Below are 25,196 nucleotides of genomic sequence, written 5' to 3'. Positions count from 1 at the left end.
TTCTGGCACGCAGCTCTTATTTCAGGTTTTTAAATGTTATCAGCCACTAGAACGTTCTGTCATCCCAACAGCACGTGTTTCTTATCTTGTGACTTATAACTGCCAAGATTACACTTTGATTTCCCACTGGCTGGTTTGGCACCGGTGACTCCCAGATGAGACTTGGATTCTGGAGGAGTATTTTGGGCACCTTGATCCCTTCCCACACCTGTTTCTCTCTTCTGGTTTGGTGTCTAGTTGGCCCATCCTGTCTGCGTGTGCATGGTTTCTCATCTATAATTTTGCATCTCCCACTCCTGGCCCGGCCCCCGGACCAGGTGGTTCCTTTCTTGGGCACCTGCAGCCCTGTGTGCTCTGATTATCCACCCCTGTAGAGGGCTGCTGCCTTTTTCTTACCTATTGATTCCAGCCGGGAAGGTCACCAGGTGGCTCTCACCTTCCCTACAACTGCCGCCCCCCCACCGTCTGTTTAGTTAGCATAGTCGGGGAATGTGATTGTTCATTCAAGGGACTGTTGAGTTCCATATAGTTTTTCTGCTTTAACCACTTCAGTGAAAAAATAGAACCTGCATTTCTCTGCCTTCAAAGTGGGGAGAACATAAGGGGCCCTTTGCTTGTATCTCGGGGTTGGCACCTCAGGCATCATGATCACAGAACTTTTCTGGCGTGTCCACTCAGGGCCTTACACTAATGGGTCCTGGACTGTTAGGCGTTTTAAGTTCTCCCCTCTGTGTTTTATATTTTGGGGGGTGGTTCTTTTATTGCCAGCTTTCTCTTTTCATTATTGTAAGTGCCTCTAATAGATCCCTTCTTCCCGATGAAACTCACGCTTTCTTCCTCACAGCGTTCGTTGTGAGGATCAGACAAGGCCGTGTGAAGGCACTGGGGCTGGGAACTCTGGAGCCCTTCCAGCCCGAGCCCCTGTCCTGCTGCTGGGTCTCCCCTTGAGGGGAAGAGAGAACGAGTCCAGGGAGGGGCCGGGAAAGCTGCAGACACCCCAGCTGGCTAGCTCGGGCAAATCAGTGGCCTTCTGGAGGACCCTCAGTTTTCTGAGCTGTAAAATTGGGATTAAGTTGTCCCTCCCTGTTTCCTTGAGTTGCCAGGAGGTCAGGAAAAAAAAAGGAAGCCTCGAATGTGTGTATCAAAGTGACTGTAAACCCAAATGCCATTCAGGCGTTCGTTGGCGGTTAACGTTCAGGTTGGAAGCTTACCCTGCAAACTGCTGCAGGGAACTGTCAGTTCTCGGAGGCTTGTTCTTGCGGAGATACTCAGCTCCTGGCTGGCTCCCTCCTTCCTGCTGGCTCTGGGTAAGATGCTGAGTCAGCAGTCATGCATCTCCGTGCCTCCTGCGTCTCACATAGTTTTGGTACAGCCAAATCAGGTTTAACCACAGTGCAGGCACCCACATGTATACACATGTGTGCGTGCCCCGTGCACGTACGAAAACAATGCTGGATCATCTCTCCCTCTCACATGGCACGTTTGTAGGCATGCTTTTACTTATCCCTGCTTCCTTATAAAGCATTCTCTACCTGTTTTCAAGAAAACACTGCTATCTTAGAACCAAGTCTGAAACACTGAAGCGCTACTAAGACGCTATGACTGTTCTTCATTTTCAGGCGAGCAGCAGGTCTTATTTCTTACAACACATTATTTTTTAAATCTGGGGCTCTCCTCACCTATGGGAATAGCATCTCTTCAAAATCATAAATTTGATGGGATAAGCAAGGGCTTGCCGTCTAAGGGAGATGCAGTGCGTTGGAACTGATAGAAGTAGTTACAGATCACTGAGCCCTGTGTGCCCAGTACTGTGCTAAGAATTGTCTTGTTTCATACGGAGTAGTGTATGCACAGCAGAGCAATGAATAAAGGGCACTGGTGGTTTTGAAAGCAAATGGGGAGCTAGGTGTGAAGGAAGGGGAAGTGTAGTTCTGGGCTGAACTGTGAAAATGCTTTCCTTCCCTGCCGGCAGTGCAAACAGAATGGTCTCTTTTACTTGATTGAATGGCTGTTGTGCAGTCAGACCGACAAAAGTATTTGTTGATCAGGGTCATTTGTTATTTGCTGGAGAAAATTCAGTGTAACCAGATCAGGTGACCTATTTCTGTGGCCCATCTGCTGGGATATGAAAATAGCACGGCTATTTGGGGCCCTTATTTTCTCCTTCCATTTTTCTGTTACATCTATTACTCAGATGATGGTAGTCTAAACTATTATACATCGAGGCAGTGTAATCCAGTTTTTGTGTTTTTTTTTTTTTGCGGTACGCGGGCCTCTCACTGTTGTGGCCTCTCCCGTTGCGGAGCACAGGCTCCGGATGCGCAGGCTCAGCGGCCATGGCTCACGGGCCTAACCGCTCCGCGGCATGTGGGATCCTCCCGGACCGGGGCACGAACCCGTGTCCCCTGCATTGGCAGGCGGACTCTCAACCACTGCGCCACCAGGGAAGCCCTGTAATCCAGTTTTTAAAAACCTTCAGACGTTCCACAACTAAAGATCCTGCACGTGGCAACGAAGATCCTGCATGTTGCAACTGAGACCCGGCACAGCCAAATAAATAAATAAGTAAATAAATATTAAAAAAAAAAAACTTCAGAAGAAGACAACAATTAGAATGACCTGAGAATCCAAATGGTCATTCTCTGAACAGCTGATTTAGAAATCTTGGTATTGAATCAATTACTAATATGCTCAGTGCTGTGATCTTAAGCTCATATCATGAAAACCTAAAATGCATACCACACATTTTAAAAATGGTGTAACAGGACCTGATGTATAACTTGAGAGACCTAGATGTTTTCGTGCAGGCCCTTGGCTACCCTTGGAGGTTTTTCTGTCCAAAGCCAGGCTGGAAAGAAAATCCTCTGGGAAGAAATGGTCAATATATGCTCAGTGAAGTGAATTTTTTTTTTTTACTTTTTCTGGAGAAGACACCCCAGAAGAAAATAAGGCTTAAGAAACTACCAGGCAGCATTTGGGTGGTGATGGTGGAGTATGACAGCTTACCTCTTTCTGCCAAGGTTTAGATAGCAAGGACCACAGACGCATTTGCATATAGTCATCAATATGCTGTGGACAGACATGGCATCTCTCAACAGAGATCGTCCCTGGCCGAGAATTGCTAAAAGAGAATTGTTTTGGACAAATGAATTGTCCTATTCTCCACTGAGTTCTGTTATAAAATAAAAGATGTGGTGTGCTGTAACATTTTGACCTTTGCATGAGCTTAGAATGTCACATTGAAAAAGAAGTGAAGTTAAAACTTTACAGATTTAAAAGAAAATATTAGGGACTTCCCTGGTAGCGCAGTGGTTAAGAATCCGCCTGCCAGTGCAGGGGACACGGATTCGAGCCCTGGTCAGGGAAGATCCCACATGCCGCGGAACCACTAAGCCTGTGCGCCACAACTGCTGAAGCCCATGTGCCTAGAGCCCGTGCTCCGCAACAAGAGAAGCCACTGCAATGAGAAGTCCACATGCCGCAACTAGAGGAAACCCGCACACAGCAACGAAGACCCAATGCAGAAATAAATAAATAAATAAATAAAATTAAAAAGAAAACATTAGCAACTTTCTGATAAAAGATTAAGAATGATATGCAAAATATTAGCCAAAGAACCCAAAACTCAAATCGATGTTCTGTGCGGTGGTTACCAGGGGAGATCATAGAGTATAAAGCTTAAGGTTAGTGGAGAACCTGAAACTCTTGGAAGAGGAGTAATGCCCGGCACCTTGGTCCCTAAATTGTTCATTAGAGAGGCAGCAAAGCACCCATGCTTCGGCAAAGGGGAGTCTTACCCCAAACTTCACCCACCACCAAAACCCCCATTAGTTGTGTAATGAATCAGTTTGACTTTATGACCTGTGTCCTGGAAGTGCTACTCGGTGACGTCATGGGCTGTTGCCATGGGAGGTAGGAGAGAGCACCCGTTGAGCGTGAGCGCATGCGCGCGCGCACACACACGGATGTGCTGAGACCTGGGATTCTCCGGCAACAGTGACATGTCAAATGGCAATTTGCAACTTAGAACCACAGAGAGGGTTTGTTTTCCTATTCTGTCGGTCCCAGTTATTTAACTGATGGCAGATGTCCTCATTAAGGGCTATTAGCGCATCAGAAGATGTTTGCTGAGCCTGGAGAAGGTCTAACCTCTTTTACATGGACCAAAATACATCTTCTCGGGTAGCCAACCCCTCCCTGTGGGTGACAGTGGTGGGGTGAGAAGCAAAGAGGACTCGGGATATCTTAAAACTGTACATCAGCCAGGAAGTCTTTTTTAGCATGAGTTTATGTTTCGGTCAAGGACTTTGTAAGTCGAGAATGTAACATTGTAAAGCTGGATTTGACTGTGTGTTGAAACACTGTTATTGTTACCCTGAAAAAGATGTTTCTTGATTTCTCTTTGCCGAACCTGAACCATATGGCAAGTTAGGGGCTGGCTGGTTATTATCGACCATCAATAGCTCTCAAGAAAGAAACCAATAGGGGGGTGAGTTGGAAGTAGAGATCAGGGAAGAAAGATTTGAAGGAAGCGGTGGTTACATTGGTAGAAACATGCTGGGAGGGGGTTGGGACCCTCAAGCTAAGGTATACAGTAACAGGCCGTCCTGGAAAGTCCCTCTAGAGTCTCCATTAACCTGGATCCTCTTCCTGCCTGCATGGCAGACCTCTGTAGGTGCTTGAATTCACTTCCGAATCCCCGAAGGACTTGAGGGATGGTGTTATCTGTTGAGCCATGTTCCTAATGTAATGCTGATCAACACACCTGGCCATCCTGCCCAGCCTACATTTAATCTAGATTCATGTTTTTTCACTCCCATGCTATCAATCCTCAGTGTAAATTTGGCTAAGATTTCCCTTAACTTTTGGGATTGATTACATTATCTCTCTGCACCCTCTCAGAGGGCAATATTGTGTATAAAGGTCTTCCCAAACTGCTAAATGATTAACAGTGACCTGGACTGTTGAACAAGGTTGGAGGAAAGCATTGGCCTTTATTTTGTAGGTGGGAGGCTAAGATGCAAGTGGAGAATGGGTTTTCAAGGAAAGAAAAAGCACACAAGGAGACTTGCAGGATTGAGAGCTGTTTTTTTGTTTGTTTTGCTTTTGCTTCTTTTTTTTTGTTTCCTGTAGAGGTTCACTGACATAGGGGAAAAAAATACCATGTAGGTGAAAAGCAAGCTTGAGTGTTTTATTTTGAGAGATCTCACACCTATTGGAATAATGGTAGGATCAGGCCCTTTGACACCAGATAGACGTGAGTTCAGTCCCTAGTGGCTGCCTTTCCTGGTTGTGTAGCCTTGGCAACCTAACCTCTCAGTGGCTCAGTTTCCTCATCAGACATAAAAGACCATATGTTTATCTTAAGTCGCTCTGAGGATTAAATTAGATACAATTTGCGAAAGCTGGTGCTATTAGGCATTTAATAAAGGCAGTTTCCCTTCCTTCTTTCTCTTCTGCTTTTAAAAATTAAGATTTAGGCGCACTATAAATAAAACAAATAATAAAAGGTATTTCAGGGTGGAATTCAGGCCAGTTAAAGGTGAAAGGCCAAAGAATGCATGTGGGAAGAAGCCGGAGTGGGCAGGTTCACCAACTGTGCAAATCCAGCAGGCTTTGGAAGGTGCAGCTTCACAAAGCAAATAAAAAGCGTTCTTTACATTAAAAAAAAAAAACAGACTTAACAAAAACATCGTCAGAGTCTGTTAGCCAAATATTTCAGGCTCCGTCTGGAAGCCCAGGAATTTTGGAAATACTACCCTTTCTTCATTTCAGTGGTAGAAACCTCAAACTTCCTGCTGTGGGAAGTGGGGGTGGCCACTGTGTTTTTTTCTTTCTTTTTGTTTTTTTTTTTTTTTGGGGTCAAGAGCAGGATTGTTTCTTTCTCTGGATGGATGCTGCCATCTGATGTCTCTAAGTGGCACTGTGGCTTCACTTCTAGCTCAGCGACGTTAAACTGAGGGTTTGAGATTCTTTTTTCTGGCTTGAGGCTTCGAGGACGGTGGTAGGTGACTGAGTTTTTAAAACCAAATTAGCACCAAATCAGCTTGGACATTTTTTTTGGTCGTGGTAAAGAATTTACTCCTTACGTTTTTATTCCTTTTGATGACATACATAGTAAAGCTTTCCAGTAGAGTGTTACTAAGTAGAAAGTCACCAGACACCTAGAGAGGAACTCTGTAGGATGCTGCGATTTTGACCTTTTTCTTATCTCTTTGCTTTCTAGGGAATTCATGGTGGAGATACCATACTCTCTGATTCTAGCCCTTGAAGCTCTGAGTAAAACACTGACAAAAATGTGCCAAACCCTTTTCCTCTGTATTTGCGACTTTATTCTTAACTTTTAAACTTATTTTTACCTTCACGTTTTGTTATTGTGGAGATGTTTGCTGAGCATACTTTGCTGGGATGGTTGGGAAGGAGGCCAGGAATCGGGAGACAAGAAGATGGCATGGGACCCAAACGAAGCCCCGAGGTCCTTCTGGACAAGGGTGAAAAGTAGAGAAGGTTTATGGAACTATTCAAAGAAAGTTTGAACCCATAGCTATGGTGCAGGTTTCTCCTGGCGTGGGTGCGGCCAGGGGCAGAGGGGTGGGAGGGAGGAGAAAGGCCGCTGGAACAGTCTCTGGAAATGCCAAGCTTAATAGACAGGGGTGGAGTTAGCCTGATGGGAATTCCAGGTAGGGGAACAGTGTTGGTATTGAGTCTATGAAAATCCTAGCATTTTACACCTGCCACAGCACCGGGGATATGCTCTGTACAGATCAGTTCCTCGACTAAATACTGACTGGAGAAGTGAGTTAACGAGGGAACAGGGCACCTGGGGCAGCAGAGATTCGGAGTGTGCTACGGTACCCAGAGGGAATGAGCCGCAGGGTGGCTGAGGAGCTCCGAGCGCTCTGGAGAAGGGGCAGCGTGAGTTCGCAGGGTGCCAGGTCTGATTCTTCCCCTTCCGCGAGCGGACCCAGCAGGCCTGGGAGCAGCTGTGGCCCCTGGTAGCCACCCCTCGAGCCCTGTGCGGATGCGAGGCATTCTGGTTTCTGGGGGTGAAGGGACTGCAGAGTTCTGACCTGTTGTTGGGTGACCAGTGGAAGTCAGTTCTTGGAGAGGAGTTGGTGGGAATGAAGCTGCTGACAAGGGCAACCAGTAGCCTGAGGACCGGGGGAGGGAACCAGGGAGGAGGGTATGCCTGGGGTTGTGAGCACAGAGATTGACCCTCTGGTGCTGGGCAGTACCTTGTGACCCAGGTCATGACATGGACAGCAGAGATGGAAGTCAGTGGAGTCCAAGGAGGTGAGAATAGGGAAGTAGAGGCCATAGGTCATGGGCCCCAGGCAGAGGGTATTTGGAAAGAGGAGGGGGAGCATGGTGTCGTCCTAAAAAGACACAGACTTTGAAGTCAGTAGGTCCTGAGGGGCCCTGATTTGGCCTTTTACCCTGACCTTGGTCAAGTCTTTTAATCTCTCTGGGTCTTTGTTTTTTTGAGAACAGAATAAGGATGGACACTAATGGTACCTGTGGAATGAGAGAATGCCAGTACCGCACTTAGCGTCTAGCACGTAGGAAATGCTCTCCAGTGTTAGGTATGAATACAATGTCTACACATAAATGAGGTGTTAAGAGGTGAGCTGTCCAAATAACCTGGGGGTTATATCTTATTACCTAATGGGGGAGGGGGGGAAGGGATTATTCATCATCTTTTTAAGAACATGAAAGGTTAGTCTAATACAGAATTATTTAGAAGCCTGTGTCCAGAGGGCTTCTACTGGAACGTTCTCATTGCTCCTTGAAGGTTGATAAGGGGAGTATTAGCATTGTGACTTACAGATGAGGAAACAGGCTCTGAGTGGGGTCCACAGTGCAGCCTGAGGCAGATCTACTGTGTTTTCCCTGCATCCTGCTTAGCAGGGAGGCTGTGGATCAGGGGTGGGATTTCCCAAGAGCAAGCTCGTTGACTGTTTTGAATCTCTGAGGTCCCATAAGATTGACTTCCTCTTTTCTGGAATGGTGTAGGCACATGAAGGTCAAGGGGTGTCCCCCCCCCCCAGCCCCTGCCCTGGGGCTTAGAGAGTGCTGGCTGGTTAGAACCCCACCTCTCAGGCAGGAGGATTTTGACTAAAGGAGCATCACACCAAGCTTTCTGGTGTTGTCTCCTTCTTAGCTCTTCTTCCCTATAAAATGCAGAGGACAGCGCTCCCCAGTGCCCTGCTTTCTGGAGTATTATGCGTGGGGGTGAGCTGATGCCTCTGAGTACGCAGAAATGATGTAGGCCGTTTCCAGAGCAGCTCCTGTCCATCGTGGGGTGACCGTGCAGAGGCCTGGAATGGTTCTCCTTGGTCCATGTCAGGGCTGTGGCCCTGTGTTTCCATCAGCCCTGAATGCTCGAGTGGCCTGATCCCGGAGCCTGTCGGGGGCAGGGTGCAGGCAGTTGGGAGGCGCTGAGAAGACCTGGGTTTGGAGTCAGGAGACCAGATCTCGTTCAGGCTCTGACACCAACTACCTGTACCGCCAGGAATAAGTCACTTAAGCTCCCCCACTTTAGTTCCCTCAAGTGGAAAACAAGGAATAGTTAGCACGGCTCACTTCTGTGGCTGTTGGCAACTTTGAAGCCAGCTGAGCTTGAGAATCTGAGTGTCTGACAGACCCCCTCCCGCTCTGACTTAGTGCTGTTGTAATAGCATCCTGACCCGGGAAGCGGATGTTGGTGTGGGAGCATCTCTTAGTGCTGTTGTAATAGCATCCTGACCTGGGAAGCGGACGTTGGTGTGTGTGCTGAGATGCTGCCTGCGGGCAGAGCAGTTTCAGCAACACAACCCTGGGTACAGCCCTCAGGAAGAAGAGTAAGGAATTTGTTAAATTTGCAGTGGTGCATCCGCCTAAGAAAACACTGTGTGACTTATAAAAGTATGATTGTAGAATAACATGTAATGATACAGTATAACCCACACAGGATAAGTGTAAATTCAGTTTACCAAACCATGATCCCATTTTTGTAGAAATAGAAATATATAAATCTGTGTGTAGAAGAAAGCTTGGAATGCTTTAGGAAACATGGGTATCTGTGGGAGGCGGCTTCTTGAGGGATTTGTTTTTCTTTGTGCTTATCAGTACATTCTAAATGTCCTACTAGTAACAGGTGTTACTTTTGTAAAAAGAAAGAAGTTGTAAAAGTTACTTTAAAATGTTTCATCCTTTTTAACGGACACTCACGGGTTCCGGCTGCGTGTAGGGCCTCCTGATGCCTCCAGATACGGGATAAAGGACTCTGTGTCCCCTTTGCCTCCCAGGAAAGGCAGCAGCATGGCCAGCGTTCTGTCCCGGCGCCTTGGCAAGAGGTCCCTCCTGGGCGCCCGGGTGTTGGGGCCACCCGGGGCTGCCCCACCCTTGGAGCCTCAGGCAGAGCTGCTTGAGGCGGCGGCTCTCCAGCCCTTCCTTGCCTCTAAGGACACGTCCTGCCAGGAGCAGCCCAAGGAACTCCTCAAGGCTCCAGGCACCTCAGGCCTCCAGCAGGTGGCCTTTCAGCCCGGGCAGAAGGTAGGTTGATCCCCGAGTGGACAAATGTCTGATCTCTCCAGGCTTGCGTCTGGCAGCCCAGCGGTGCCCTGAGTGAAACTCTCTGGGCACGGGCTTTAGCACAGACCTTTTCCCTGCAGCCATATGAGCCCTTGGGCAGCAGGCTTCCCAAGGGAATGAGCAGACCCAGGGCTCCTCCACAACAGTTCTGGGCTCAGGCCGGTTCAGAACCTCAGTTCAAAGCATGGCCAGAGCTGTTTCTCTTAATCTGTCTCAGTTTGCAACTTTGTAAAAACAAGGGAAAGAATCTCAGACTTACAGGAGACAGATAAGATTGCATCTTTGAATTACCTTTAGATGTTTGCAAGAGATGAAGGTGTTTGTTTAGTTGGAATGCCATTTGGAGTCCCTTTTCCAGTGTTTCCTCCCCTGTGGCAGGGCTCAGGCATCACCTGTGCCTGATGTTGGCACTAGATCCAGATGCATGGGCTTCTCCTTCATTGCCTTCTCAAGAGCCACTATGGCTCTGCTTTCTGTCTCTGTTTCAAGGCTTGTGTCGTCCAGACATCTCTTCCCATGAGGTGAGGCCACCTGGCAACTGCTAGGCACCCTTGAAAGCAATCAGCCTACTTCTTCACCACTACCATTGTGCTCCCAGGTAGACTCAGGATTCTCTGAAGGGGAAAATGCAGGGTGTGAGCAATTCAAGGTGATAGTTGGGGACCAGCAGATATATAGGACTTCAGAGGCTAGTCAGGGCAAGAAATCAGGAGGGAGGGACACAGATTTCCAAATTCGTTTGATTTGAGAATTTAATCCGTTTACATTTAAAGTAATTAGTGATAGGTAAGGACTTGGTATTGCTATCTTGTTAACTGTTTTCTGACTGGTTTATAATTCCTTTGTTTCTTTCTTCTTCTCTTGCTGTCTTTTTGTGTGTGTGTGTGTTTTTTTTTTTTTTTTTTGGAGTCCTGTGCGTTGATTTCTTTATCTTTTGTGTATCTCCTAGAGGTTTTTTCTTTGTGGTTACCATGAGGCTCACAGAAAACATCCTATAGTTACAACAGTCTATTTTAAGATGATAACAACTTAACCTTAATTGCGTATAGACTCCAAGTTAAAAAAAAAAAAAAATCCCAGAAACTGACACCTTTGCTCTCTCCATCTAGAAAATTTATAAGGATTTGTTTTGGGAAGAACCAATCCACTGTGGCTAGTCTGGGTGTTCAGGTGGGAAGCAGGTACCTGGGAGCATCTGCTTGAATTAAAGATGAGTCGGAGAATGCAGTTTGTGGCATACGGCTCCCGGCTCCCAGAACTGGGGACATATGGAGTGAGAACTCCCAAGTGCTGACCACTGGCTGCTGTTCTTCTCTCCCCAGGTTTGTGTGTGGTATGGAGGTCAAGAGTGTACAGGACTGGTGGAGCGGCATAGCTGGGCAGAGGATAAGGTGACTGTCTGGCTGTTGGACCAGAAGTTACAAATCTGCTGCAAAGTGGAGGAGGTGTGGCCGGCCGAGCTGCAGAGCCCCATCCCCCAGGCGCCACCTCCTGAGCAGGGAACCCAGGCACCAGCCTACAGGCCTGTCTCCAGGAACATCGATGTCCCAAAGAGGTTTGTGTGACAGAACCTGGGCTCTGAAAGACACATGGGTGGTGAGGTATGGGGTTTTGGGATGTCTTGTGTTGGGGAAGGAATGTGGAACAACCAGGTGTCTAGTAGTCAAGATATCAGACAAATGGGATACAGTGAGAGGGCATCCTTTTCAAAAGACCCAGAAGGGCGTCTTTTCTTCCCGGTAACTCTATTATGGGTGATATAGCTTTGTCTGGCTAAGGGCTATTTTTTCCCCCTTTCATGCTCAAACTAAAATTAGGTCTTAGTTTTTCATGATGAGAGAGAAAAAAATGGCTTAGATCAGGAGTCAGCAAACATGTTCAGAATGGGCCAGAGTAAATAACGTAGGTTTTGTGGGCCAAATGATCTCTGTCACAGCTGCTCTGCTTGGCTGTGGTCACGTGAAATCAGCCACAGATAGTATGTAAACAGGCGGGCGTGTTGTGCCCCAATAAAACCTTACTTACGGACACTCAGATTTCAATTTCATGTCATTTCCATGTGTCATGTCAAGAAGGAATATTCTTCTTTTGATTTTTAAAACCATTTAAAAATTGTTAAGCCACTCTTAGCTTGTGAGCCAGGCTAAAACAGGCGGAAGGCTCAGTCTAGAGATTGCAGAGCCCTGGCTAGATATTTAAAACTATCGATGCTGAATGAAGTATGCTTACTTTGCTTTGGAATTTTTTTTTTAATTATTTTTACTTTTCTGGCCACACCGCACAGTATGCAGGATCTTAGCTCCTGACCAGGGATTGAACCCGCGCCCCCTGCAGCGGAAGCACGGTCTTAACCACTGGACCCGCCAGGGAAGTCCCTGCTTTAGAATTTTATGACATGATTTTTTTCCCTGAGAATATGTATATTCTAATTTCTATGTTATATACTTGATGCACATTGATATTTTAAGATTAAAAAAGAAAATCTGCCAATGAGATTCTTTTCTTTTTTAAAAAAATAAATTTATTTATTTTTATTTATTATTGATCACTGTGTCGGGTCTTTGTTGCTGCATGCGGGCTTTCTCTAGTTGCAGCGAGCAGGCTCTACCCTGTTGTGGTGTGCGGGCTTCTTATTGCGGTGGCTTCTCTTGTTGCGGAGCACCGGCTCTAGGCATGTGGGCTTCAGTATTGTGGCACTTGGGCTCAGTAGCTGTGGCTTGCGGGCTCTAGAGCGCAGGCTCAGTAGTTGTGGCACATGGGCTTAGTTGCTCCACGACGTGTGGGATCTTCCTGGACCAGGGCTCGAACCAGTGTACCCTGCATTGGCAGGTGGATTCTTAACCACTGCGCCACCAGGGAAGCCCCTGCCAATGAGATTCTTATATACAGGATGTGTAAGCAGTTGAGCCCTGCCCCCTGCCCCATCTGTGTTTGTCTGTGAGTATTATTGTTATTGACAGTACACCCCGTGTCTGGAGACCAGACCAGAGCAACAACATTTGTGATTGTCAATTCAATGGAATACTGGCAAAGAATTTGTCTTTCCATTCTGTGGAAATAAAAATACAAATAATCATATAAAAAGGGGGATGCTGACACATTTAATACATTACTAGCTTTCGTTTAGCTGCTTCAAGCCCCGTCGTATATTTTAGTGGATCTGAATTGTAAAGAATGAATTGCATAATACAGTCCTTTGAAATAGAGGAGCCACCTAGAAATTTATTTCGGACGGACTTTTCATACTTTAGCATTAACTTATAGATAACTTTAACTTTATTTCCAAATAATGTAACTTTATATGGATTAAAAAAATTATGTGTAAAATTTTATAGAACTCTGCTGTATAAAGCATTGAGATTTTCACTGGAAGATTTATTTTAGTATTTCTGGGTGTTTTGCTCATTGGTTTATGTACCAGGTTCTGTTCACATTCAGAAGCTATCACAATACCTCATCATTAATCTTGGGGGGAGGGGAAGGAATTGGTTCGTGTAATTGTTCCCTCTTAAATTTAAATATAAAACGAGGAAAGGAAGGTAATTTTGGTGATTTTGAATTTAGCTGGCCGTCTTTTATGCCCATGCTTTATTTCATTGCTTGGACTCATTTTCCTTTCCCCCAAATAAAATTCCTGATTTTAAGCTGCAGACTTAGAGTTAGGAAGGGAATTCAAGGGAGAGTGGAACTGCCTCTGGGTGTCAGCAGTGGGATGGGGACCAGCCTGCTTCTGCGGGGGTTGACTGATATTATCAGTGTAGCTCAGAATTGAGTCTTTTTCTGAAGAATGAAGAGAGGTCTGCATGCTTTATTTAACAATATTACTTGAGCACACACTGACTGACTGGAGTCGAGGCGTGGAGGGGACAGTCTAGGAATGTGAGATGCTCACATGACCAGCTGTGTCAGGAAGTAACCTTTGGCTCTCACCTGTCTGAATCCAGGAAGTCGGATGCAGTGGAGATGGATGAGATGATGGCAGCTATGGTGCTGACGTCCCTGTCCTGCAGCCCTGTGGTGCAGAGTCCTCCTGGGGTCGAGACCAACTTCTCTGGTGAGGAACGGGGTCCGGGTGGGTTCTGGGTGTGGCAGAGGCCCACGACCGACCTCTTCTGCTTTGGGCAGATAATTGCCTGAGTCGCTGGCCTGGCAGCAGGGTTTCTGGAGTCTCTTCTCCCTGGCATCCCAGAGTGGCTGAGTGACACAGAGTTAGCCGCTTCCATTCTTTTTCCTCAGTTTCCTCCTCTGGGGAGAAGCTTCCTGGTGCATTGTGAAGATGATTGAGCACGGGACTGAGCCACACTGGCCACTTGAGTAAGTTCTTCAATGGGAGTAAGCGAGCGAGGCACTTGTGGGGCTGAACATGGCCAGTGGAGGAACATTGAGTTCTAAAGGTAGAAACTGACCAAATGGTCCCCTAGTGGCCTCAGCCGATGCACTCCCCCGTTACAAGTGCCTGATTCAGCCTTGTAAATTCGTGTGGAACAAATGAGCTGAAGTCTAAAATAAATCTAATTGCGTAATACAAATCGATAGTAATTCACAGTAATCGCTAGTAATTCACTATCGATTCCTATCGATAGTAAATCGATAGACTTCACAGCAAATTTATAAATGAAAAGAAAATTCTAGCACAACCCCCAAAATACATCACGAGTAATATGGGAGGAAGGATATTAGTAGCTTGATAAGACTGGTATTGAACCTGAAGGGGTTTTGTTCTGAAACTTGGCATCAGGCTGGCCTAACTTACTCCCAGGGAATAACTTTTTCATTGGTGAGATAACTGAATTGCGAGCTTCTTAAAAGCTGATAGGAAAATACGGAGTCAGCTCTGAACACATACCAGGAGGAAAGTGGCCTTTATAAGCGTCCCTCATAAGTAATCTCCCTACATAGAAAATCAGTTTAAGGGGGTGATAAGGCAGACGTACTTGTTTCACCCAAGGCCTGTTGTCTATGGCTAGGCTGCTAGAGGAAGCTCTTGCAGTCTGACGGTACCAGTTGTGAGGCAGAGCATCACACACCTGCTCTGTGAGCACCTGGGGGCCACACAGGCAACGCAGGGAGGAAAGGAGTCAATCTTAAGTTCTTAGGAAACTCTACGAGTTTAGGAGATGCAGGAGGTTGGTCAACAGGAAGAAGATCCAGGAAAGTGTCATAAAGGGAAAGAAAATCGTTGACTGCAATTCCCATTAGGTTGCGTGTGTGTGTGTGTGTGTGTGTGTGTGTGTGTGTGTGTAATCCATCTACATATGTTCATACACACATCCCAACACCAGCATATACGTATCTTAACTGATAATATGCCATGATATCTTAAGTCCCCTTTGATAAACATTTTTCATTGTCCATTAAAGACTTTTTTCCCCATTACAATATCTTTAAAAAAAAAAAACACATTGTGGATTGATGGATTGATTTGGCTGCCCCGGGTCTTAGCTGCTGCTCGCAGGATCTTTAGTTGTGGCATGTGGGATCTAGTTCCCTGACCAGGGATCGAACCCGGGCCCCCTGCATTGGGAGTGTGGAGTCTGAACCACTGGACCACCAGGGAAGTCCCAGTCTATTTCTGATCTGACGTTGATGTCAGTGGAGAAATAAGGCCCCCCTGGCAGCTAATCATGTTGACGTATTCTGCAAGGTGAGGTCTCTACAACAACCAGAACCTTGCTCTGATCATGGATACTCTTTGTGCAGAATCCACCCATTCCCTCTGGTCTCTGTATTGTTAGGATGGCTCTGCATGGGCGTGTAGAGAGCAGAGGGGATTACAAGGATTTCTTAGAAGTCCACCATGCGTTTGCAGGGGAGCACTTTGCTTTCATGCTCTGTTGACCCTGCCTTAGAAAATCTTATGACCTAAGGTAGAGTGATTTATGTTCCTCTTACAAGGTATAGGTTAATTTATGCTTTGTTTTGTATTTGTCCTTGTGTATTTTGTATTTTTTTGCTTTGTTTTGTATTTGTCCTTGTGTGCCAATGTGCCAGTGTCATTGTTGAGCCATTTGAATGGTTCCTCGGTGGAAGGCTGCTGTACTGTAGGGCGGGCCTGCCGTCTGACCTGCTCTCTTCTTCTGTCCTGATGCTAGATGTAGCACTTCTGCTCCCTTGCCCTTCTCTCCCGGATAGGTTTCTTGAGTGGACGTGTGCGAACCCTTGACCCACTGGCGGCTCCTGAGATCTTTCCTGAAGGGCTACCCTATTTTTAGCCCCACGTGTAGATGTCGTAAACTCTTGGTTTCCAGGAAGTCATTGCTTTGAGACTTGACAGTGACACTTAGGAAGGGCAGAGTTCATCTGTCCCCTTCTGTTTGGGTGGGCTTTTCCTAGCGTGTGAGACTTAATTAAGGAGAGCCTGCGTTGGAAACACGAAATGCTGGGTGTCTAGATTAGCCTAGAAGGGGTTTGGAATATGGAGTGGGATGAGAGAAAAGCAGTGGGATGTTTATCCTGGCCACAGGGGATGTGGTAGACCATCTCAGAATCCAGGGTAAGGAGGCTCCGTGGAATGCTGCCCATGTTGGGAGTTGGGGCTTTTGGGGACAAGGCCACCATACCTGCATGTGTCACAGTTTTCCCCCCTTGCTATTTCCACATATCAAAATTTCAGATTCTCCTATAGTAAAAATTAATACGGATTTATGGTCTCGGCATGGAAGAATCTGGGTCCGGCCTAAAGCAGCCCGAAGAAAGGCAGCTTAAAAACTGAAAATTTGACATGACTCACCTGTGACCTTCCTGTTCAGACGCATTGCTGGGAGCAGGGCAGCGGGTTTAGGCCACGTCGGCTGTGTGGGCCTCCTGTCATCTTGTGATGAGTCTGAACTGCTCTCAGAGCTCGTCTTTCCTCCTCTAAGCGTGTTCCCTGTGGATAACAGAGGAGCCACCTGGGCCACAGCTGGCTCTGGTAAAGGCTACACCTCCTGACAGCTGCAAGAGCTAGCCGGATGGTTTCTTTTCACACGCCGGTTTTGATGTACTTGCCTGGGTTTAAATGATCAAACAGGCATTTTTCAAGAAAGCCTGGTTAACAGGCCCTTAACCTGGTCTCTCCATCCTACTCTGCTGCAGGGAAAGCTTCCCAAGTGGTACCCAGCCCGCTTGTCTGTGCTTGGGAGGGAGGCAGGAGAGGCTTGGCCCCTCCCCTCTCCCCGCTCTCCCCCTGCCTTTAAAGTGACAAGTACCTTTTAATTAGGTTATCTTTCCATTAATAATACAGGTTTCCCCTGCTATCTGAACGTAGAACGTTTCTGTGAAAGCTGAAATGGTACAAAGCGAAGCAGTTACCTTAGGACACATGTTGCTCACAGCTGCACAGAATAAATCAAGATGAAGCACGGACGCTCACAGACACAGTTCAAAGCTCTGGTCGCTAGGTGCTGAGGCGCTGAGTGTGGCTCCCAGGAAGGAGCTCGGTGGGGCCACTCTTACCGCTTGGGGTGCGCACTGCCTCTGTCACAGCTCGCTGCAAAACCAACATCGAACGCTATTTTCACCTTTTTTCATAAAGTGAAAACCTTCCTCAGATTTCTTTTAGTTAATGAAAACAGATACTAATGTAGGGTTGTCACTTGGTATTTGTGGAGGATTGGTCCAGGACCCCTGCGGATACCAAACTCCATAGATGCTCAAGTCCCTTGTATAAAATGGCATAGGACTTGCATGTCACCTACGCATATCCTCCTGTATACTTTAAGTCACCTCTAGATTACTTTTAATACCTGAAACAATGTAAGTGCTGCGTACAATGTAAATAGCTGTCAGTACAATGTAAATGCCTTTTAAATGTTGCTGTTTAAATGTTTAATTGGTGTGTGGCAAATTCAAGTTTTGCTTTGGGGAACTTTCTGGAATTTTTTCTTCCTGAATATTTTCAATCCACGGTTGGTTGAATTCTTGGATGCGGAAACTGCAGATTCGGAGGGCCGACTGTGGGTCTTTCCTCAAAGGGAAATGGTGTAAAGCAAACTTCCGAAAAGTGGGGGACACCCGCACACAAAATGCAGTTGCGGCGTGTGTCTGGTGGTCAGATCATCAGCATGGCTGTTGCCAGGAGGTGTCCGCTACAGCAGAGTAGGGCCACCCACAGACAGCGCTGCAATGAATGGACCCACTCCTCATTTTTACTGAAGCTCAGAAAGGGGAGGGGCTTGTTGGGGGGCGGGGCAACATTTTTTTGTCTTTTTCTTTTTCCCCCTTGGAGTGGCAAAGTCAGGCAAGCCAGAGCCAGGAGTTAGATGCGGGAACCCAGACTCCAAACTAGAGTTTCCTGGCCTCCGCCCTGGGCTGTCCGTGCGGAATCTGGAGTGGACCCAGGGACAGGCCCCTGAGCATCCTCTGTCTTGTCTCTGCCCAGCTTCCCGCGCGGCCTGTGACCCATGGAAGGAGAGCGGCGACGTGTCGGACAGCGGCAGTAGCACCACCAGCGGGCACTGGAGTGGGAGCAGCGGCGTATCCACCCCCTCGCCCCCCCACCCCCAGGCCAGCCCCAAGTATTTGGGGGACGCCTTTGGCTCTCCCCAAACTGATAACGGATTTGAGACCGACCCGGACGCTTTCCTGTTGGATGAACCAGCTCCCCGCAAAAGAAAGGTACGTGGCGTGAGCGGGGAGCTCGGCCATGGAGGGGACGGGCCCCGGGTCCTGGGCCTTCTCAGGCTCCATCCCATTTTAGCTTTCCTTTGCTGCTTCTCTTTCCTCCTGGCATTCCCAGGAGCCTGTTCCTCCTCTCCAACGCCACGTCCTTGGCCTTCTCACCTCTGCCCCAACCCTGCCTTCGTTCCTGCTCTCCTGCAGAGGCCTCCGGCAGGCCTTCCTTCCTCCCCAGCAACCATCCCCACTCCAGGCGCCGATGCCGGCCCCCGGGACCAGCTGCCGAGTCCAGGCTCTGTGCCCCTGCTTGTCAGTGTCTCTGGTCCCTGGGAAACCCTTTCCTCGGCCTTCTGCTGGGTTCTGTTCGAAGGCAGCTAAAGCCCCCACTGGGTGAGGCTGGGAGGGGGCTGAAGGGGAGGACACGTCCCCCTTACCCCGTCTTCCTTTCCCCCAGAACTCGGTGAAGGTGATGTACAAGTGCCTGTGGCCCAACTGTGGCAAAGTCCTGCGCTCCATCGTGGGCATCAAGCGCCACGTCAAAGCCCTCCACCTGGGGTAGGTACGAGCCCGGGGCCCCTCTGCCGAGGGTGCCGTTCAGGCGTCCTCCGCCTGCCGATTCCCCGAGACCCACAGTCCCGAATGCCTCCGAGAAACTGGCCGGCTGAGGACGCCACCTGTCCCTGGCCTTGTGCCCCGCAAAACAGTCCCTTGGAAAGAGATCTTTGCCGGGAAGGAGGCCCCTCCTGCAGTAGTGGATGCTGATGCTGTTGATGGGAAGGGAGCTCTCTCCACCTTGCCGTTGTGTCTTCTCACCTCACCGTAGGAAGGAAGGTGTTTCAGTTCTGGACAGATAGAGGGCGACTGGTGAGAGCTTGTTGCTTCCCCTGGGGAAGCCAGGGCTCCCTTTGCACTGACCCCCTGGAGCTGGGGCAGCTTATGGCCAAGGAAACTGACTCAGAGCCCTTTCCCTGAAGGAGAGCAACTGCGAGTGGGTGGGGCCTGGAGAGGACCCGGGGTGGAGACCAGAGTCAGATCTTGCGGGAGGAGAAGCCTTCAGTGATGGGGAAAACAATTCCCGTTGACGGGCCAGCATGTAATCCCCTGTGAGCCCACGTCAGGAGCAGGGCTCCTGGGTGTCCTGCTGGCCTTCTTCCCAGACTCGCCAGGTGGCCCTGGGCAACTGCTCCCCTCGCGCCTCACTCTCCCCCCTGTGTTTGGACCAAGGCAGCGTGTCCCTGGTCATCGGTGCGTCTCCCTCCCACGCAGGGACACCGTGGACTCCGACCAGTTCAAGCGGGAGGAGGATTTCTACTACACAGAGGTGCAGATGAAGGAGGAAGCTACTGCCGCTGGCGGCTCCACCGTCGACCCGGCTCCCACCCCCAGCGTGACCAGCCCGCCCCTTGCCGTTCTCCCTCCGCCTCCTCCCAAAGCCCAGTCCTCAGGCCCAGATCACCCTGGCCTGGAGTCCTACCTGCCCTCTGGTGCTCTCAGCAAGTCAGCTCCCGGCTCCTTCTGGCACATTCAGGCCGACCACGCATACCAGGTACAGGGTGGGGACCTGCTGGGAGCTCAGTCTGGTGGCCGTGAGGACTTTCAGCATCTGTCACTGGTCAGCCTGATCACAGGCCACTGACCACCCCGGCTGAAGGCTGAGTCCTTTGGCTGCATTACTAATCTCTGACTTCTACAAAGAAGAAAAGAAAAATGACTTCATACTCGATAAATATGGGGGTTCCAGAGTTCTACCTCAGGGGCCGTCTTGAGCGGTTATGAGAAATCTGGATGGATCCCTGGGTAACCAGGCTGATGGATTTGGGCTGGGGAACTGGTACATCGCTGGCTATAAAAGGGGATAGAAGAGTGCAGTTGGGTTTCCCAAGGCAAATCCCCAGTTCCCAGAATTGTGTTAAGAAATAATCTGGCACTCAGTTTTTCGAATACCTACTAAGCCACGGGCTAAGCTTTACGGATAGAATAAGACATAGTTCCTGACCTTGTGAGGTGTATGCTTTAGCTGGAGAGAGAAATGAATGGGTAACTATGGTTAATTATAATAAGTAATCAAAGTATCTTACTGGAGGCATAAGAAATTGTTGTGGCTACAGAAAGACCAAGCTACTATGCCTATGGGGTTGGTAAAGCTGTCATGGAGGGAGTGGCATTACGACGGACTTTACTGCACGTAGTAGGTACTGAACACCCTGCTTGCCACGTGTCGGTTTTCCTTAAAATCCTTGTATGCCTACAGCTTGGTTTTATCCGACTCTAGGCTGATTTTGCAAGTTTGTAATTAAAAAGCAGTGCTTTCCATCAGAAAGCCTTTACAGATCGAGCCAGCTCTTCTGCTCATTAGAATGAGTGGCCGCTTAGCTGTTTCATGTTGGGCCAACTTCAGGTGGCCCTTCGGGCAGTCGGCCAGCTCTGTGAGATGGGGCCTGGAGAGGGCGGCTGGCGTTTTTACAAACAACCCTCAACCTGGACGTGCCGCTTCCACGCGGTGGCCTGGGGACGCCAGACCCTTAGCGCAGCCCCAGAAGCTCCCACTCGGAAGGCTTTTGGACTTCTTGGGCGAAACTGCCTCGAGCGTGTTCTCGGTGGGTGATCCAGCCAAGAAGTTAATCCGTGGAGATGATTAAGTCATGAGGCTGGCGTGTACACCAGCTCCGAGAGAAGGGCTCCAAAAGAAGATTGGAGCCTGAGACTCGGGCGACCCCACAGAGTCGGTACTCTCATATTTCTCTTTGGAAGAGCATTTCGGGGTGTCCCAGAATTTCCTGGTCCGAGGTGCACCTGCTGCTGCAGACCGTGAGGTCACGGGGGGAGGGCTGGGCCCCGAAAGCTTCCTGAGCTGCGGCCCAGGCTGACGCTCTCTGATCTCCGGCAGGCCCTGCCGTCCTTCCAGATCCCCGTCTCACCGCACATCTACACCAGTATTAGCTGGGCCGCTGCCCCCTCTACGGCCTCCTCCCTCTCTCCGGTGAGTGTGCCCAGCTCTGAGCCCGTCACCACTTCCAGGGACCCGGTGCCGGAGGCCACCTCCCCGCGCACGCCTCCTGTGCCCCAGCTTCTCGAAGGTCTTTGTGCCCTCGCCCCCCAGCTCGCCCCCCTCCGACCCCCTGCGGGTCACAGGCTCCTGTAGAAGGTGGGAGGGGCGCACCTGCAGAGGAGCGCCCAGATCAAGCAAGTTGATTGCCAAGATGATCACGGGGCCAGGCGGGGTCCGCGCCCTATTTAGCCGCGAGCGTCTGTACGTGCTTGGTAAGGTTTTAATGCTGAGAGGAGAAGGGAGAGAACCTGGGAAAGCTGGAGAGGACGAGGGCGGGTGAGAAAGGAGAGAGGAGCTTGTGGGTGGGCTGTGCGGGTGGATCAGAGGTGCCCAGGCCCCTGGGGACCAGCGCCTTAGGTGGCTTGCCTCTGAACTAAAGTAAATCGGAAGTCCTTCTGAACCATGCTTGGTGGGTTCCAGTCTGAAACATCTCCTGCAGGGAGGCATCACACGCTGTAAGATGTGCCTTGGAGGTACCATTGAGGCAGGGCCGTGCCTCCTTCGGCCCCACATATAGTGGCTGCATCCAGATCTGCAGGGAGCAGGCCGCAAGGTGGCCAGGCCAAGTGGCTCCCCCTTGCCCGTGGCCCCTACCCCCAGCGGGCGTGTGGCGTTCCAGGCCGGCTCGTCCCTCTCCACCTCCCCTCCCTAGCTGGTTTCTGCTCACCTCTGCCTGGAATGTCCTTCCAGAGAAGGCCTCCTGGCACAAGGCGGGTGTGGCCGGCTGTCCCTGGGGACGGTCCTCTCGTCCTCTCGCCTTGCACGTCTGCCCTCATGCTCACGCCCCTCCCCACCCCGTGCCCAGGTCCGGAGCCGGTCGCTCAGCTTCAGCGAGCCCCAGCAGCCTCCACCCGCCATGAAATCTCACCTGATTGTCACTTCTTCACCCCGGGCCCAGAGCAGCACCAGGTGAGACCCTCTGCTCCCGAGGCCTCCCTTCTGGCTTCGGTCCCCGCCCGACCCTCCTCCGCAGGGTCAGAGTCCCAGGGAACCACCCAGCCGCGCTCCAGCCAGTGCGTGACTGTCCCCTCGTTGCTCCGCCTTGCAGGAAAGCCCGCGGGGAGGCTAAGAAGTGCCGCAAGGTGTACGGCATCGAGCACCGGGACCAGTGGTGCACAGCCTGCCGCTGGAAGAAGGCCTGCCAGCGCTTCCTGGACTGAGCTGTCCAGCAGCCCTGCCCGGCGGCCAGAGGACAAAGGCAGACGCCTCCTAAGCCCTCAGCAGAAACCTAAAAGCTAAAGCGTGGACATTGGGAGTTTGGGCTCTATTGGCTAAGGTTTAATACTTAAAACGTCTTTCCGTCCCTCACGGGAACGTTTTATTTAAAACAAAACAAAAAACCCATGAAAATATTTTCTTCCCCCCTAAAATAGAAGAGAGCCAAAACCGACCAAGGGTATTCTGCAGCGAACCAGAGACCAAAGAACTGATTCCGCTCCCCTCCCCCCCGCCCGTCTCCCTAGGGGATTAGTTTGTCCGTAAAGAAAGAAGGAACAGCTCATTCTGTTTCCTGCTGAGGTGGTGAATTCTTTGCTTTCTCCACTCTTCCAGAAGGGACTGTAAGCAAGATGGATTTACTTTTCTTAAAAAAAAAGAAAGAAAAGAAATTTCTGGCTGATGACTCAGAGAGCAGGGCCTGCCGAGGCTGGTGGGGGGGAGAGTGAGGGGAATCTGGGGGCTTTGTAAGGTGCAGCCGGCCCTCTTCTCTGCCCGAATGTGGGAGAAGGGAGACCTTGTCCTCACCCGTCAGCTTCCGTGGAAGTCGAAGGAAAACCATTTTCCTGGTGATGACTGTTTGAATCCGGGTTCCCTGACGTTGAATTGCAGCCCAACCGATATTGTATGGCTTCTTCTCCAAGCCCAGACTCGTAGGTTTGTAAAGACTGTCCCCAAATAGCTGAGCCAAAAGGCTCAAAGGAATTCACGTTGCGCGGTGTGGCAGTTAAACACTACCTTGATCACCCTTTCCTATTTCCTTGAGGAGAGACCAGAGGGTATATATAGTATTTGTGAGAGTTCTCCCCTGCTCCCCGAGTGAATCCACTCCCCGCCAGCTCTGGAAGACACCCCAGAAACACTTTGTTTTCTGTTACGGTGTATTCAGAAGCCTCTTTCTGATTAAAGATCCCTTTTGTTTGGCTGGGAGACCCTGCCCCGAGGTAGGTTCCTCTTTGTCTCTGGTTTCACCAGGGATTTTCCCATGTCCCTCCAAGGCCGCAGGGCTGGGCTGGCGGAGAGAACAGACTGAAAGGTAGGTGGCAGCTTCCCCCATTGTGAGAGGGCGTTGAGTGGTCCCCAAAGGGTCCACTGGCTCACCTGCCCCTTTGGGGACCATCTGGTCTCCTTCCTGAGGTGACAAGTAGGACAGGACTCTTCAGTCAGTGCAGGAGACTTCTGGTTGGTCCAGTCAGTGTGATGGGGAGGGTCACTTTGATAACGGTGTCACCTTCCCAGATACCTGCTGAGCGCCGTTTCTGCCTGCCGGCAGGATGCAGGAAGTTAGGATCCTGAGGAGGTCACGTGAGGGGGACCGGGGTTGATTTAGCAGCTGCTGGCGCTTCTGGAGACCTCAGGAATGGAGGGGAGCCCGGACTGCGATGCTTGGGAGGTAAATAAGCCAAGCTATTCTTGTTGAGGAGGAAGGAGAGGGGGGTTCCGCGCCGTGCCAGCCAGTGACGGATCAAGGCTGGGTGAGCTGGACGGAGGGGAGGGTGTGTTTTTGTCTCGAAGCCTCACCTTTGTTCCGAGCGGGACTGGTCTGGGGACTCCTCAGGGCCTGCGTCCCAGATGTCAGGGGCTCAGGGAATCCCACCAGGCCACCCCTCTGGGGCCTGCACAGCGGCGTCCAGCCCTTGGCTGTGAGCGAGGCTGTCCTCCTGGTCCAGGTGGGATCATCTGGCTGCTGAAGCAGGAACCGTGCAGATGCCTTTCAGTCCGAGACACACCTGCAACCGTGCAGGTTTCTGAGTGTTGCAAACAGAATAGGGCTGTGATGTTGTGAAGGGTGATAGTGACCTGGGTTTGGTGACAGAAGGGAAAGACACTCTTATGCGTGAGTGTTTTTGGTGGTGATGGGGTATATTTTTATAATTTAGTCAAAAAAAAAAAAAGTATGTGGAATTCTGTCCCTTGGTAAAGCTTGAAACCAGGCCAGCAAGAGGTGCCCTGGGTTCTTCCTGCTGCCCCTTCAAGCTCCCTGATTAAAAGCTAATGCAGGGTGTTGCTGTGCTGACGCCTCACTTCCCACCCTGTGCATCTGCAGGTCCTCCCCGAGGGGGGAAGGGGCTTCTGAGATGGGGGTGGGGGGAGGCTCAGCCCAGCAGCCTCTTCCCTTCCCTTCTTAATCAGAGCTCTTGCTGGGTCTCGCCTTTAGAAAAGCTGTTTTAATTTCCCCCTCAGTTTGGACCGTGTAGATATAACTGGATATAAAGATTTTCTCTAAGTAAGGCAGGCTTCTTATGTCACTGGTGCACAGGGCAGAAAAGGAAGAGAGAAGAAATTGATGCAACGATTTAAAAACTGAGGGTCTTTTTTTCTTTTTTTTTTTCTTTAATGTTCTGGTGCGGCTTTCCCCGTCAGCATTTGCTCCTGCCTCCTTTCTGGTGGTGGTGGCCTCCTCTGGCCGCCCTCCTCCCGCTGCCCCATCTGTGGCTATCGTGTTGGTTCTTGACGTGTGGTCTGTCCTGGGGTTGTCCCATTCGTCTCTTCTCGGGGGTGGGGGTGGGGGTTTGTGAACTGATCCCGCGATCACGCCTGTTTTCTTCATCTCTGTATCTCTCCCTCCTTCCCGGCCCACCCGGGCGGCAGAATCTGATAGGAGGTAAGAGGCCGCAGGTGCGCACTGGAAACTAACAGGACGGATTGGCAAAAGCAGGTGTCTTGGGAAACTGTTCCAGGGACGTTTCCCTTATTCAGAATATTTCTGGAAGTACCTTTGGAGTCTGTGGTGCCTGCTCTGAACAGCCTTAATGATACCAAA

At 49.9% G+C, this 25,196-nt stretch overlaps 1 protein-coding gene across 4 annotated transcripts in view; it reads left to right on the top strand.

The window, feature by feature from the left end:
* The window catches only part of ZNF395 (zinc finger protein 395), a 37,002-nt gene extending 14,447 nt beyond the window's left edge, over positions 1-22,555 (top strand). For 3 of the 4 annotated variants that reach the window (XM_027087961.1, XM_027087963.1, XM_027087962.1), the window contains 9 exons: positions 9,288-9,534; positions 10,896-11,128; positions 13,518-13,627; positions 17,933-18,168; positions 18,623-18,723; positions 19,435-19,714; positions 21,056-21,148; positions 22,023-22,126; positions 22,266-22,555. In XM_027087961.1, coding sequence (XP_026943762.1) covers positions 9,288-9,534; positions 10,896-11,128; positions 13,518-13,627; positions 17,933-18,168; positions 18,623-18,723; positions 19,435-19,714; positions 21,056-21,148; positions 22,023-22,126; positions 22,266-22,377 — 1,516 coding nt within the window. In that variant the 3' untranslated portion in view covers positions 22,378-22,555. Of the gene's footprint in view, positions 1-9,229; positions 9,535-10,895; positions 11,129-13,517; positions 13,628-17,932; positions 18,169-18,622; positions 18,724-19,434; positions 19,715-21,055; positions 21,149-22,022; positions 22,127-22,265 lie in introns of all 4 variants that reach the window. The other variant, XM_027087964.1, reaches the window with a different exon arrangement.
* Positions 22,556-25,196: the final 2,641 nt, after the last annotated feature.

Source organism: Aethalodelphis obliquidens, unplaced genomic scaffold (assembly GCF_003676395.1).
Source record: "Aethalodelphis obliquidens isolate GAN/ISIS:26980383/991018 unplaced genomic scaffold, ASM367639v1 scaffold61, whole genome shotgun sequence".
Taxonomy (NCBI): domain Eukaryota; kingdom Metazoa; phylum Chordata; class Mammalia; order Artiodactyla; family Delphinidae; genus Aethalodelphis; species Aethalodelphis obliquidens.
This window is presented reverse-complemented; position numbering and strand designations above follow the sequence as displayed.